This window comes from Labrus mixtus, chromosome 19, assembly GCF_963584025.1.
Source record: "Labrus mixtus chromosome 19, fLabMix1.1, whole genome shotgun sequence".
NCBI classification, from domain to species: domain Eukaryota; kingdom Metazoa; phylum Chordata; class Actinopteri; order Labriformes; family Labridae; genus Labrus; species Labrus mixtus.
Genome location: NC_083630.1, coordinates 9,588,373 through 9,605,130, shown reverse-complemented (window position 1 = coordinate 9,605,130; position 16,758 = coordinate 9,588,373). Strand labels below are relative to the sequence as shown.

At 40.3% G+C, this 16,758-nt stretch overlaps 1 protein-coding gene across 1 annotated transcript in view; it reads right to left on the bottom strand.

The window, feature by feature from the left end:
* Positions 1 to 16,758, bottom strand: part of tgfbr1b (transforming growth factor, beta receptor 1 b) — a 66,226-nt gene that overhangs the window by 28,105 nt on the left and 21,363 nt on the right. The window contains exons 2-3 of the mRNA XM_061064946.1: positions 4,329 to 4,580; positions 491 to 760 (exon numbers count right to left, since the gene is read on the bottom strand). Coding sequence (XP_060920929.1) covers positions 491 to 760; positions 4,329 to 4,580 — 522 coding nt within the window. The remainder of the gene's footprint in view (positions 1 to 490; positions 761 to 4,328; positions 4,581 to 16,758) is intronic.

The window sequence follows — 16,758 nt, the reverse complement described above, 5'->3', positions numbered from 1 at the left end:
ACATGTTTGATCCGCTCCATAAAGATGGATATCTAACAACTGTTCAGTAAATATTTACATCTGTTTGGGACCGCTTATTCTAATTAGATGGGTTTCCTTGTGTTTTTGTATTTAAAAAAGTAACATTCAGAATATAAGACTCCATTTGAACACAGCTACTGAGAAGCAGACGGAATATTTTGCACCCATCTGTTTATTCTAAGGAGGGTCAAGGACACTAGGAGGCAAGAGTACCTTAGAGGACTGCTGCACTCTGGTAGACATGATTTAATGCCAATCACAGCTCTGTGAAGCCGACAGTTTTTGTACTGCGCAAACTTGTAATTTCCTTGAGCTGATCTGTAGCTGAGACTGTAATCACTGCTGAGCTGAGAAGTACAAATACAGTTTGACCTTTAAATGCGAACGGCAACATCTCATGAATGAAACGAGGTAAAAGCAATCACACCTGGGCCCTCTTACGCAACTGTGGGGTTATTAAACACCGTACCTGATCCTGAGCCTGAGGTGGTCATGTCATAGATGAGGTCCTTCAGTGTTGTTCCCACAGTGATGAAGGGGTGGTCCATGGAGGGGTCCTCTTCGTTGGGCACCCGATGATGGTGGTGATGATGGGCCCCGGCACCTCCCGCCCCGAGACCTCTGTGGCTGTGGCAAACATAAAACGCCAAGACCAGCAACAGGCAGAGCAAACACACAGGGCCGGCGATGACTGCTGCGAGGGCCACAGGGCCCAGAGGAGGAGTCTTAGCAGTGGGGACTGGGGGACAAAAAAGGAGAGACACACAAAGACGGTTAGAAAATATGACAGTGGCCTTTGCGTATTTACTTAAGCCTAGCTCCAAAATTAGAATGTCAGAAACGACATGATCAAAATGAGAAAGATCAAGTGAGGCCACGCACTGATTGAAAGGTTAACTTTGAACATACTGATGGCCTGGCACGTGGCAGTCTAAAGTGCTAGACTCCAGCCAGGACGCTAACAGGCCAAGTGGTGCGGGGGCACATTCCATCTGCCCGAGTGATGGGAGATTTGGCCTCTAGCATACACACACACACACGCACGCACGCACACACACACACACACTCAGCCACATGGTCCAAAGAGGCAGTGTGTAGGCAATGTGTTCTACTGTGTAGCAAAGTGAATGAAGATAAAAGAAACAGTCTGAACACAGAAGTGACAGATGACCTAGAAAACTTGAATCATCCATATTTACAACTGTCTTAGTCTGAGTAATTATTTGCCTTTGACCCATTGCATGCTGGGATATGTTCTCGTCCTGACTGACTTTAGGAATAACTGAGGATGACAGGACAAATGTTGTTTACAAAACCCTCTTTATATACAAGTACTCTGCCATCAAATCTTAATCAGAGGTAATGTTGATCAGCTTGGATTGATACACAAAATAAACGGTCTCCCACATTATCATGAACAGCAAGCGGTGGGGTTTGGGGGGGGTTGAACATCAATTTTCTTTAAGAGGTGAGTAAAGCTTAACTGACTAGTTCATTACTGTCTGTGTGATGGATGAAGGCAGGCGGATGAAAGAAAATCACAAGTGTACACGTGTCACCAACTACACTGTTATGTAAATTGATGTAAACACGATGTCAGCATAGCCTTTAAATGACTTGCTCCAAATGCCTGCCAGCCGCCATGCTGCTGTGTCTGTATCTATAAAGATAGACGCAAGGACATTAATATTTGTATATTTATTTGTCACCTTTAAAAAAAAATCAAATAACCGAGTGTGCTACGATGTAAAAGCTATTCCACTGAGGCTGACGGTGACTCTGTGTGTTATCTATCCTCCTTTTTCGAGCTTAGAGTCTGTAACCTTGCTCGCTTCATCTGCAGTATTCATCAAAGAAATGCCTTCTTGGCACTCAAACAAATGTCTCCATTACGTAAATGTAAACTGCTGGAGAGGAACTGGAGACGGTAAATAGTGGTATCAAGTGATGGTATTAGAAATTGATTTTGCAGATCGATGGTGTTTTTTTCTCCATTGCTTAAATTAAAAGGTCCACTCTAAACAAATGGCTCTGATGCTAAAGTTATTATGCTATCAACAGATTTGTTTAAAGTGGGGCATAGAATCATGAATCATGTTTCAGTAAATTATCTAATGGGGCAGCACATTGTTTAAAGAAGTGGGTTTGGGGTCGTCTAGAGCACTCATTCTCAAACTGTGGTGTACGTTCCACTGGTGGTACGTGGGATTCCTCTTGTGGTATGCTGGGAGTCTCTTATATGGGAGTCTCTGAATTTTGTATTTTTTTTAATAAAAGATGTACAAATCCCCTACCCCCCACAGACTCTCATCAGCCCCACAGTCAGAGAATGTTTTTATACTTTATTTGCTAGTTGTTTTGCACCATAACATCTGGTTTTAAAGAGATTTTGAGAGAAGAATGAGATAAAGACTTTCAAGGCTTTAGCAAAAGAGCTGCTCAGTGATGTTCCATCACTGGTTATAATGGCAGCAAGGCCAGTTGAGAAGACCCGTGAAGAGGGGGACGTAACAGAGACTCAAAGATAAAATGTGAACAGAACAACAGTCTCTAAGATTGTGAGAGAGGAGGCAGTGTTCTCTTCTAGACCGGGGGCAGCACACAGACAGAAAGGCACTGAACTGATTTGTCAGCATGATGAACATTTAAAAACAATATATTCAGTGTTGGTTGGTCTTATTAGGCCAAACATATACAGTTAATATCTGTGGCTCAGGCCTGGTTTTCTGTAAAATGCAAACTTAATTAAAAATGACTGTCTCATAAAATGCCAATTCAAATCTGTATTTGGACTCTGATGTTTGTTTTGTGCAAAGACAGAGAGGGAGAGCTTCACTTCAGGGATCTAAAAGTTAGGATATTACAAAATGCAATTAAAAAAGCCAATTCAATTAAAGGGAGGAGTAAAAAAAAAAAAAGTCTGTCTCACAACAAAGCCTGTCACATACTGGAATTAATAACTGACGAGAAACAAATTGGTTTTGAAGTAATGAAACGTGCACAGTGTGTAATAGGTCACTTATTAATTCTGTGCCATTCTCACAACTCTTTATTTAAATGTTTTTGTGTGCAATTCTCAACATTGCATGATGCTGATGGCGTACAAAAAAAAAAAAAAGGCACTCTCACAAACTTGCAGGCAGGTGAAAGGTTTATGAAGCTGCATCATGACATACTATAACATGGTTTTTTTTGGCTCATTTAATTTATAACCCACATAATCTAAATCCAACTATAAATTCACCAAAACTAGAAAACTACTTTATATTCAAATCATCATATTGGCTGTCCTACTGCATGCTACCATGCATGTATTAATATTCTCTAGAAAGTCTACTTTAACATTCTAGCAAGGTGCCGTCGTTTGAAGTTTGATGACTTAAGGAGACTTTTATATGTTGATTAAGTATTGAAAAGCTGTTGTCCACTGTTATAAAAGTGACAGAAAATCCTCTACAAACTGAGTGTAACTAAGCTTTCTAACACTTTAAAGACACTTCGGGGGGGGGGGGGGGGGGGGGGGGGGGGCTCTGCAGTTTATCTGAAGAAACCTCCTTCAGAAGTGTGTCAGAGGTCTCTTCTGAAGACTAGAGGTATTTCTAGAGGAATCAGTTCTTCTCTAAAGGGGATTACAATACATTCTCCTACACACACAACTCCTATTAATCGCAGTGATATCTTCAGTAAACAGTATTTGGAGGGTTGACACAAAGAAAAAAAAAAGAAGAAAGAGAGGAGACAGCTTTTTTTCTCAGCTTCTAGAAGTGAATAAAAGTGACAGTTTAAATCACCGCGTCTAACTTCATGACTACAAGGTAGCGTTCACGACATGAATGAGACATCTGTTTGTCAGATAGCATGATGTGCAGTGTTTCCCACACATACACAATACATGGGCTGGCCACCCAAGTATATTTCCAACTTACTTTTATTAAATTTTTCATTTACTGAGAAAGAGAGAGAGAGAGAGAGAGAGAGAGAGAGGGTCCACTGTCCCTACACCCCTCTTGTAGATACTATTAATAATGTTAACGTAAAGCCGCTTGCTGCTGATGCTGGGCTGAACTCCTATAAATAATGGAAGTCCTATTGTTTGTGTCTGTGCGGGTGCGTGGATAAATTGAGCAGACTAAAGTTGTTTGGTGCAAAAACTAAATAAATCTAGAGGCAAAAACACCCTGATATGAATACAAGCTTTATATTAAAATATTTTTGTAAAGGTACAGTATGTCGATCCCTTGCTTTGTGACAGTTCAGATAATATCAGGTCCTCACTAGAGTGTGTGTGTGAGTGTGTGTGTTTTTACCAGGGATGATTTCAAAGTCGGGCTCTTTGTTGCAGTAGTCCTCGGTACAGCACATGGGGTAAATGCCCTCGTCATGTTTGACAGACGGGGCACAGAAGAAGGGCCGGTCTCGCGGGATCAGCTCAGTCTCGTGTACACATTGGCGCCGCTCGATGGTCAGCCGGCTACCTGACTTGCGGATGGCGACGTAGCAGACGCCATCCGTTGTGCAGCTGGAGTTGGCACTGCAGCGGTCACAGTAACACTGGAGAGCTGGAGGGAGAAAGATGGAGATGTTACAACTGAGGCTTGACTTACACTTTCCACTGTCAATTATGTCTTCATACACTTTCATGTTAAGACCAAACCTTTTCTAAATTATACCAACATCAACGACATTACTATGTTACATTTATGTCACTTTCAAATCAATCCTTTGTTTAGAAATCTTACAGTACTTGGTTCCTTTTTATTAAGGTCCAACACACCAATCTCTTTCAGGATTCTTAAATCCACTAAAATCCTTCCTGTGTGTGTGTGTGTGTGTGTGTGTGTGTGTGTGTGTGTGTGTGTGTGTGTGTCTGTATTTGTGTGTGTCTGTGTCTGTGTGAGTGCAGTGTTTCCCCTAGGTTTACAGCATTGGGGGGTGGGGGCAAGCCAACATGGCGACACAACGACACAAACACTTGAAGGAATCTTGGTGTTCATGTGTTACTTTTAATGACAGATGTCCTTTTCTATCGGAAAGGTATCCTTAAATGACTTATTTCTGACTCTATCCACTATCTTATCCCTACAATAAAGGCACAAAAAGCCCAAAAATAAATCTGTATAAAAAAAAAAAAAAAGGGAAACACTGGAGTGTGTGTGTGTGTCTGTGTAGTTCAGGTACTTGGGAAGGAGTTTTACCCAGAATATGAGACATTTCATCACTCTTCTCATACTTGTGTGCACTAACTGTAACTTACTGATTAATTTTCCTCTGAATGTTTACTTAGTTGCTGGCACTATGTGCATATGAGAGAGAGAGAGAGAGACACACACACATACACAATCGCAAACATCTGGAGTACAGCTGGAGTAGAAGATTATTTACATAAGTAATAATAGGCTGCCATCTTTTGTAAAAACTGGCAAATGACCCTCTTAAAGAGTACCTTATCTATTCTAGTAACAGAAAAGAAATTAAAACAGATGGCAAAGATGAGTTATGTGGCAGATAAGGGCCTTCCACTGTAACAGAATATGTCTAAGAGCTATACATGAGGAAAGGGCAACAGCATCACAGTATCTTACTCCGTCTGGCAGGTACAGAGAGGACCCAGAAGATGTCTATCCAGGGGGGAAGGTTTGAGTGAAATACTGAGGACTGTGTTGAAAAAAGATGACCAAACTCAACTAGCTGAAAGAAACAACAGAAATATGAGAGTGGAACAATTTCAACTCTCAGAAAATATCAGTCTGCATGATTAAAGTGAACCACTAGTCAGCTAAGAAAAACCCTCACCCCTTTATGTATGGATTTGCCTTCAGGCTATTTGTTGATTTGGAAGTGGAGTGAAGTTGGAGTTTTAGGCTGAAAGTGTAAACTAGAATTATTTGTCTGTTTGTTTTTTTATTTTATGGAAATCATTCAGAGACATTAAGAGAGTTAGTTTTTATTATGGCTATATTTCTTTGTTTTTAAAAAGGTGCAAAGGGCCACAGGTCAGACCATCTCTAATCACCATTTAACACTAGGAAACAGCCAGGCCAGACACTCACATAGTCAGGCATGTGCTTAATGTAAGAAAGTCTGTTGGAAATCCCTTAGGCTTGAAACCATTAGTAATGGTGTTATGGAGTGCTATGAATAAACCAGGTCACCCTCTCTCTCTTTCTGTCTCGAGGTGCTCCTACGTGTCCTTGCCCCCAACCACCGGGCAGACAGACAGTCGAGAGTCTGGTATCATTATGCAGCTCAGACACACATCATGCACGGCTGGCCAGGTTAAAGCAACACACACCTACTACGACAAGATCTTTGAATAATTAACAGGGCAGGCCACATTCAGGGGAGTTAAGCACTGAGAGTGTCTGACATCGACACACACAGGCAGATGGTATTAACAGTATGAGAGGTACATCAGTGCAAATCTGCCCTGTGGTGCAACAACTTCACAGTGGTTAGTGGGGATTTAAATACAACAAATCAAGCCAGTACAAGTTGCCAGTACATTTCTCTGAAAAAATACAGTACCAGTCTGAGAATGTTGTACCTTTATCTGAGTTTTGTTATAACAGGGAAGCTTAGTCGCTCCTGGAATTTCAGGAATTGTCTGGAGGTGAATACCAGACAAACTCAGGGTGGGGGAAATCATTTCAGTGGAAAAACAACAACAACAACAACAACTGTGTGTGCATCAGGGTGTGTGTGTGTGTGTGCGCGTAGTTGTGTGCCATGTTGGTGTTTCATAAAAAAAAGGTGTGTGTGGGGGGGGGGGGGGGGGGGGGGGGGGGGCAGATTGGACAACAGTAGACCGCTAAATAACAGCCAGCTGACTCTGGTCCTCTCTGACTAAACCTCTGAACACATGAGTCAGATAAATATGTCCACTGACACACAACATGTGTGTGTGTTGGTCGAAGTACAGCCCAGATGTCTAGACTACAAAACAACTTTAATTTTCCAAGTGCTAGGCATGCCACAGCGAGGAAACGTAGCATGATTTATAAACTTGTGACAGGGCTGACAAAATGGAAATTATCTAGTGGATAAGATCATAATGCTAAAAGAGTGTGTGGCCAGAAAACAATTAGAATTAAAGTAAAAGGTAGGGTACATAGCTTCACCATCCAAAAATGAAATCCTTAACTCTCTGTGACCTTTAGCTTCAGAATTTAAAACCAAATGTTACAGGGACAATCTAAACAACGACAAGAGTGTCATTCTGCCTAACTACTTTTCCGTCAGACTCTTTGCTTTCCTTCTCTATGCCAGCCAGACAGTTTTGTTCTTCAGCTATGCACTATCAGCCTGAATCCACCTGAATACAGCACGACTTTGATCTTTCATTTTTAAATCCTCCACCATATAAGGTGCATCACTCTCTTTAGATGAAACACTAGGTATTAAGAGTGCGTTTATATGTTTTGATACCACATGTTTTAAAACGGAACAATCATCTATGTTTGCTGGAATCCAAAAGTACTGGAGCTTTAAAAAAAATGGTAGGTGTGACCAGTAGTGTAAAAAAAGAGATTGTAGTGGTTAGAAAATCACTTTACATGCTCAAGTCTTTTAACCATTTCCCATTTATGGCGGAAACAAAGCTGTCCCACCTCTGCCTCGACATCGGGATAGTAACAGAGGCGTTACAGGGGCGTTACAGGATCACTGTAGGACACCAGAGCCCAATGTGGAGCCCCCGCTAATTGTGTAAATGTCCTGCCTCTGCAACGCCAAAAGGTTGTGTGAATCATTCTGTTACCATTCACAATTGGTTTGAACACTTTAAGGCAACATACACCAAAGTGATAATTATAATACTGTGAGCAGACTTAAAGACTGGTCCTGAATAGTACTCTTCCAGCAGATGAATGAATCTGTAGAGGAGAACAAGGTAACCAGATAAACAAGTCTCTACATGCAGACAGATGAGTCAGCCAAAAGACGTGGAGGAAACAAACAAACACACCTATTACTTCTGTTATTACAGGGCAACAGTGCTGAAAGTATGAATAGTGCAGGCTTGATCTGAGTGTCACAGCTTGAAGAAAACTTTATTGAAAAGCTGTCACCTACAGTGATTTCAAAATTGCAATGCCAAGCCTTGGTAAACAAACAACTGAAACTCTTTTTTTTTTTTTGGGAAACAAAATCACAATATTGTGCCCTCAGCCCTGTCCCCCGAGGCTGCAGCCTGCTGCTTTCTATTCAGGCGGCACTTTGCCTCTCAGCGGCACGGCTCGGTGCAAACGGCCAATTAGCACATGATGCATCTGGAGATAGGGTTTAATAAGAAACAACCTTTTTACTGAAAATCAATGCTCCGAAGACATTATGCTTTAGGATAAAGACACAATAAGCTGTTATAATGTTCTCTATGAATTTGTCCTGCCAGGAGCTTTTTTTTTAATGATTTCCTTGCAGATACCTGCAACATGTTTATTTAATTCAGTGGTTCCAAACCTTTTTTTGCTCGTGACCCCACTTTGACTTCACCAAACTCTGGTGACCCCGTAAATCCTTTTTGCTCAAAATAATTTGTCTTCAATCATGTTTTTCTACTGCAAGTAAACATTCATTTTAGACTTTTTTTTACATTTAGGCTTTTTCATGTGTATTATTGTAGAACAAGGAAGAAAGGCTGGAAGGACATTTTTGCACAATGGATGACAGAGACTCTGCAAGTTACTTGTTTTGGCATTGGCTACAGCCAATATATATTAATCAATAATATTGATCAATAAATAAAAAATTGCAGGTTAATCCATTTGAAGTTCCATGCCACCCCATGTGGGGTTGGGACCCAGAGGTTGGGAAATACTTTTTAAATTTCTTACTGAAAAGGACCAATTCAAAAGATTGTTGTGGTCCTGACAGCAAAATGTTTTTTCATTGAGAGCTGTGAGTAATCAAAATTGTGTCTGGACAGATATTCCATTGATGATTGCTTAAAAAAAGAATTAAATAAGTAATAAGCACAAACAAGGCACCTTGTTGTCTATAAAATGTATAAGTGTTTGAATGATGGGTTGATACATTTATTAAATTCCTTATCTTATTATTCCAGCAGATTCTTTGTTTTGTCTTTTTCTACTTGTAATAGCCTTCAGTTCTGAAATGTTGGTACGACGAAAAAGGCATTAATAGAAGTCATCTTCGACTCTTGAACATAATGATGGATGGGCCTTAACCATAATTTTGTTCTATTATAATAGAGGTGATCCATCTGAGAATTTGTTCGAAGAATGGTTAAAAATTAATCTTCATTGTGTTAAGAGTAGAGATAGGAATAATAAGAATTGCAAAAACATGCAAATTCACAGCACGGAGGTAAGAAGAGTACTGTAAACATGGGTGTACTGACGGTTATGAAGCAGAATTGCAGTCCTTTTGAATGGAGCACAGGTAATAGGTAAACAGAGTACACACTCAAGCAAAATGTTTACTCTACACAAACGTAGTGTGGCATATTTTTATATAATAATTTGATAAGTATTGTATGAAATGAGGCTCATCAGGGACTAGGACATGCAAGGAGAAATCCCTATTGGAACATCAGTATTTAGGACAGAGTGCAGCTAATTAAATCCCAGAATCTTAAAACAGTCGACAGTTCAAGCATGTGTCTGTTGTAATAAGAACAGTCACAGTATTAGAATGAGTACTTGGGACCAAACACACACAGTAACAGTGTGTCTGATATGATAGAGAAAGTATGAGAGGGCAGATAGACAAAAGGGCATGCTCCTACATGTGGTCAGACAGAATTTGGCTGACTAAAGCGAGACACTGTTTAGAGCGACAGTAAGCAGACAGCCAGACTAAACACACACAACATGGACCAATAGCCTGCTCTGGCCTATTTTCATATGCAGTGTGTGTGTGTCTTTGGTTTTTGGTTCCTTTGGGAGGTGGAGGTCTTTGGACAGAGTGCATCTGAAACACAGAATGCATCTGGGAGAAGTTTCTTACCATCAACCAGTCAGTGAAGTGTGAAGGCACACAGACGTGTGTGTGTGTGTGTGTGTGTGTGTGTGTGTGTGTGTGTGTGTGTGTGTGTGTGTGTGTGTGTGTGTGTGTGTGTGTGTGTGTGTGTGTGTGTGTGTGTGTGTGTGTGTGTGTGTGTGTGTGTGTGTGTGTTTGTCCTGCCATTATCCTGTTTTCTATTCTGGATGTTTGATTTACTGGTCTAGTTCCCCTCATCCACCTGCCCTGCTCAACTTCTGATTGTCTCCTCTCTTCCATACAAAAAAAATCTGGTCAAAGTAAACTGAACAGGTTAATGAAATCTGTCCTTCCTCTTGTTGTCCGATGTGACACTATAACACCTGGTATCCACAGGACAAAGGTATGATACTCTTTGGCTGCCACTAGAAATTAACTGCTGCACCAGCCAGTGTGCCATAGACAGGAGGAGTCACATTAGTCTTTTACTTTAAAGCACAAGTAGCATAATGCTGCTGTTTTTACCGGTCTATTCCTACCAGGCCAGCATGTACATTCACAAACATCAATGATAAATGAGCAGCAATATTGTGTTCAGTATGCAAAGTAGTCTGCAGAAAACTACAAAAACAACATTCATTTTGTAAAGACTTGAATTAGTAATTGCAAGGAGAAATGAACAAACAGCTGAAATCTGGCTACTTAAAAAAATGATAGAAAATGAGGATTCTTGCAGCTACTTGTCAAAGACATCTTTGGAGGCATGGAACCAAAGAGTGCTAACCAGGAAGAAGGGGATAAGTAAAAATCAAGTCGCACAGCTGGAAACCTAGCATCAAGGGTATTTGGACTCAAACTGTGGATTAAAGTCAGGAAATGTGGATTTCTGCTGCATTGTGAGTGGAAGGAAGATGTCAAACAAAAGTGAAATTAACAGCAAAGGACTTTACTGATAATTGTATTTTTGCATCAACATAGGGCATGGAAGTAAAATAGTGGTTAGAACCAACGGCATGTGGTAGTTCAACTGCTGTGATGAGCATTTTACAATTGTTAGTGAAGCTTACAGAGTGCCCACAATCCTGCATTTTAGCTTAACAATGGCAAAGGATTTTGAGCTTCAGATTGTCCCCTGAGGGAATCATTCCTTTACTGGGCATAGCCATCTTATATAAAGTCCCTATGAAATGAAAAATACATTTTCCTGGTTTTACTCCAGCAGTGCTGTGGTAAATGTTCATTTTATATTCCAAATATATTTCAGTAGAGAATTACCTTAGTATTTTTACATAAAATAACCTTATTTTCTCTCCCTGTGAAACGTTAGAAATGTCTGATGACTCATTCTACACAGGGGCATTAACACATTTTCCGACCAATTAAAAAGCTCAAAGCTAACGATTTAACCAAATTCATTCCCAAGTTATGTCCTGACTTCTATCTTTTGATTGGTTCTATATTGTTTCAGATGAAAATACATCAAGACATGGCAGTTAGATACTCCCTAAGGCCGTGTTCACACTTGACTTCTTTTTTCAGAAAAAAGCGCTGCTTTCAGAGCCTTTTGAGCGCTTATGTGTCAGTGTTCTGTAACCTTAACAACAGGATCTAGTCTGCAGTGCAACCGCGCCGGAACACAACGCATCAATTTAGCACAAAAAAGAACAAGCACAAGAACAAGGGACGGGAAGTCAGACACCGATACAACATTAAAACATCCGGTTTATTTTCAGAATAACACCCTCCGTTTTGACGGTTCAGAAAAACCACCGTTTGTGTATTTGTTTATGTGTTTATAAGGTTTTTATTGAGTTTTATACCACGAACATCGTATTATCTCGTGCTGTCGCGAGTGAATCTGTTAAATTACCACAGAATTTCCTTTGTCTCTGTACTCCATCTGTCCGGCTGTGCTCTCCGTGCTGCGGACTGAGAACACAGCCGGTGGGTGTTGACAGATGAGGATGCACGGACCCATAACAGACCGGAGCGGACACGCAATGCACACATATCTGGTGGAAGTTTGCTGTTGTTGGGCACCGGTAACTAGGGACGTAGGTTACTAGTCGTCCTGATTGGTCAGCTGTCAGAAAGGCGCTTGACGTCACCCAGCGCTTTTCTGAAAAAAACTGAAAAAGGCGTCGGGCGCAGCGCTTTTTAAAAAGGCGTCATACTTTTTCATTTTTCCATAGGCTTGTATGTAAAAAAGGCGCTGGCAGTTGAAAAAAGAAGTCAAGTGTGAACACGGCCTAAGTTCTGTTTCATGGGAACTTTAATTGTGACAGTGGGTGCACGTTAAGCAGATCACTGTGTTTCTCTATGACAAAGCTTGTTAAATACTTGATTCTTAAAGCACTTATTTTTTAGTAGCAAAGCTGTTGTAAATAACAAGCCTCTGCAACAAACACAGTTCTAATCAGAGTCTGAGGAGGACCTAGATCAATTATATCAACCTACAAAAAGTACAATCAATAATGTTAAAAAGTAAACAATGGAAGAAAGAGAAAAAGGGTTCAAAGAATACACTGGTTTGGCTTGGTTGGTAGAGCAGACGTGTCTCATGAACAGAGGCTATTGCCCCAAGTGCAATGTTTGCAGGGTTAACTCCTGATCCAGACAATATTTGTTGCATATCACCCCTAACTCTAAATCTCCACTTGTCATGTCTATTTTCAGCGTTCTGTCTTAAAGCCAAAAAAGCTGGATGTCAGAGAAGTTGACCAGTTGTAGCAAACAAATCAAATCGTAATATAACTAAAGACATGAAATATTTTCCAAATCCTTATTTTGCTCAACTTTTTCTTACATAGCTGATTGATAAATGCTGTTGTATTAGCACCTTCCATCATCCTATTTTTATTTTGCTATAATGACCAGTGGTCTGTTGTACACATCATAGCTGAATAATGAATGAGTCGCCCAAGCTCTACAAAAAAAAGAAAGAGAGAGACTTGCTTAGATTTTAGCCCTATCGATATTTCCCTGCAATATTGTCCTTCATTAATGTCTACCTATAAGCAGAATTAAGTTAGGATTGTTTCTTCTTTCGTTTCTTTGGAGTCTTGCATTATCATCTTCAGCATAGCTTGTAATATCCAGCGTTTAGCACAAATATCTCAGGACCGCCGTCCACACACACATTGATTAGCCCAGTCTCATATTTGGCAGCCATTAAATCTGTAGTGAATCCAGTACAGTAGTCAGCAGCTCTGAAGCTTTACAACATGCCTGGTTGAGACTTTTTGCCAGCTGATCATGCACCTTTATACTTTATGTTCACAAGGCTAAAAAATAGAATAATGAGTAAAATTGGGAGTGGGAAGAATTGGAAAGTAGGCCAGTTAATTTTTCAACTGTCAACATAGGAGCTTCAAATTATTGAAGAATGACTCTTGGATCAAGCTTAATATAGTAAGCCCTGAATAGTGTAGTGAAAAAGGGCAGGCATATATTTTACAGTTAGCAGAAATATTTTTTCAGGCTAAAATGTATCAGCTGACATACTTTTTACAAGGTAACGTGTTATATGAACCCAAAACATCTCAATGTCTGAGTGTTCTGAAAAAAAAAATGCGGTTATTGGGCTAATGTGGACTATTTGTGCCAACATTTCATGTGTTTACAGTCCATTAGGTCCACTCTGTATGAATGATGATAATATTTAACACTACTGAACAGTGTGTACAAAACATGAACTCTGAAGGTTAATGTGTTTAAAGGACGCCTAAGTAGCTCGGTCTGTAGTGACTTGGGTTGGGAACCGGTGCGGACCAAAAATATGGAAGTTGGTCTAGTAGCTGGAGAGGTGACAGATTACTTCCCGAGTATTGCACAGGTGCCCCTGAGCAAGGCAGTTAAACAGTCCCCATGTGTAGCATTAGCCTCACTCTGCCATCTGACCAGAATTTCAATCAGGCATTAATATAGTATGTAAAATGAATAAATTCAATTATCACAGATGGTAATGGTTAAGTCCACCATACATAGCTGATTGACAAACCATCTACTGATGATACATTTCCATGATCAGGGCATTTAGTCAAGTATTCTATTAATCTCTCTGAAGTCAGACATTACATTTCAAGAATTAAATAAATCTAACGTCTTTGATCTGATAATCATACTGACAAAGAATCAGAGTAAAGACTATAATTGATTTAAAGACTGACAATGTAATAACGACAGCTGTCAGATATAAGAGAAGTGAGAGCTCAAGTGTGTCCTCTTAAATGTCGAGAAGTTTAATTTCCTGAAAAGGTAAGGGTTTCATCTAAATATGTAAAATGTGCTGTTTTGCTCATATCATTGAATCTCTGTTAATGTTTTGGTCCATAGAAGTGTAAAGCAACAATAAATGTAACAATAGACATCAGAGTGGATGCTGATATTTTCTTTTGTTGATCTACTATAAATGGACTGGGATTTCTGAGATTTTCATGTACTCCCACCATCAAACAAACAGGATTTTATTTATGTATAAAGCCAGTGCTCCAAAGTGAAGTGTATCCTGTCACTTACTGAAATCCCTTTGTTGTCTCCAATTATTGAGTCAACACTGAAGGCAAAACATATCAGCTGCAGCCCTATCGGAGTTTCAGTCCTGATGGACCCTTATGGCCAGCCTGCACTGACTTGCATCATTGATCCGCAAAACCCGATTTCATAGACGCGTTACGCATTGTGCATTGTTGGTTGTGTAACCAGGCGACCGAAGGACAATACATTACAAAGCCGCCCGTCAGCATTAATGAGCTGGACCGCATTTATCCCTTTATCCACCCCTCCTTTCTCTTCCTCCATTTGCACTGCTTTCTTACTAACATCCCCCACCTGTCACTTTCTCCCTCTGTCCCTCCCTCATCCCTTTTTTATATACCTCCTCTCCTCCAATCCTCTGGACCCTCTTCCTCCCTCCCCTCCTCCCTTTCTCCCTTCCATTATCACAACAATAGAAGGGAAAAAAACTGAGGCGAGTGTCAAGCACAAATAAAATAAAGGAATCTACAAGCCACGGCTGTACGAGTCAATATTTCAGAATACAAGCATGAAATGAATTCAGTGTAATCTGCCCAGCTTTGGTTATGTTTACACTTGAGCCTGGTGTGGAACTGAACAGTGTGTGCGTACAGCTGTGTTAGCACCCCTGAAGTCTATGCAAATCACCTTCTGCTGTGAATGAGACTAGATACACACTTTAGCAAAGCAGATGAGAATGTTGTATTTGAAGTGGACCACTGATAGGAAGAGTCTACAAGTAGTACAAGTCTTTGGAATTTGATGGGAGGGTGGTTGTCTTTCAACTGCTTTTGTTCTCCAAAATACAAAATTTATTTGATACCTTAAGTACATTTTGGTAAACTTCTCCACAAACAATAATAAAAATATATATATGTTTAGAGTACCAATTTTCTGTTCTCAGAAAGCAGGACATGTTGATATAAAATAATAAAAAAAACAGAGATTGTTCCTTGAAGTGAGTCTCACACTATAAAGACAAGTTTATATGTTCTTTGATGTTTCCACAGTATCAAATAAAGATCGGGGAAAAATACATTTTGGCGAGAAGAGCATTAAGCAGCTTGATTACGTACATGACGATCCCACTGGTACAGTAGCTCACTGGTCAGATGATATAAACATCATCTCCCCTCCTGCTAGTCTGCTTGACTATACCTGACTTTTACCTGCCACGTTCACTCATCGGCTAACCTTGATTTAATGCAGAAATGTTATACAGAAGTTGACAGGAAAACGTTTGGGTTATATGCAGGGTCCGGAATTAACACCTGCCAAATGCGGGTAGATTTTCCGTTTGGCGAGTACTTTTCAGAGGGCTATCCGCCACAGGGCGGGTAAATGTTTTATCAAAAAGTCATAAAAAACTATGCTATAAGTATTCAGCACGTTTGATGTAGCCTAGCTGCAGCTACTTCCCTGCTCCTCTCTCTGCTGTCATGACTGTCTGTGAGCATCACGGGGCACGCTGAGACACACCAACATACATTGCATTGCAGCACGCACGCGCGCACGTGTTTTATTTTTAGTCTGTAATGTTGTAATGCAGGGGCGGTTCAGAGGGGAGCAGGAGGTGGGGGGGGGGAGGGAGTCTGGGAACTACTGCCTACAAATAATACATTAAGAAGAAAATAAAGGCCAGCAAATATATACTTTTTCAATTTCTCAATTTCCTGATCAGATGACATCGAATCGATCGAATCTGTGACTTAAATGTATTATTGATTAAACAAAACATATGCCTTCTCAATTAAATGTACTGTAACAGATGTGTATAGGACACAAAAACAAAATTTGTTATTTTGGCCGGTAAAAAAAATATGTTTGGCCGGTGAATTTTTTCATCTACCTGCCACCTTGGCTGGTGAGTCAAAAAGTTAATTTCGGACCCTGGTTATATGTCAGGGGGAGAAATTCTGAAAGTTGCATTCACACATGCAGCTCACTCTAAAAATCTTGGGACATATTTGTGTATGTGTGAATACAGCCTCAGGTTTTGAGGTTCAGCAGGTACCTTACAGAAAAAAAACACCGTTTACAAAATGTGTGTGCTGCAAATAATGGACTCTTTGCTGTGTTGCTCTCCATCTTGAGTCATGAGACAGCTGATGTCCGGCTGTAGGAGCTCATTGGTGCAACATTTTTTACTGGCAGTCTCTTGGGAAGGCAGGAAAAGCACAGGTTGAAATAAGCAGAAACAAAGATAAGTGTATTACAATAGATTGTGCCAAGGTAAGCTAAGTATCATTGCCTACTGGTTCACTGGTTGAAATTGTGTCATTT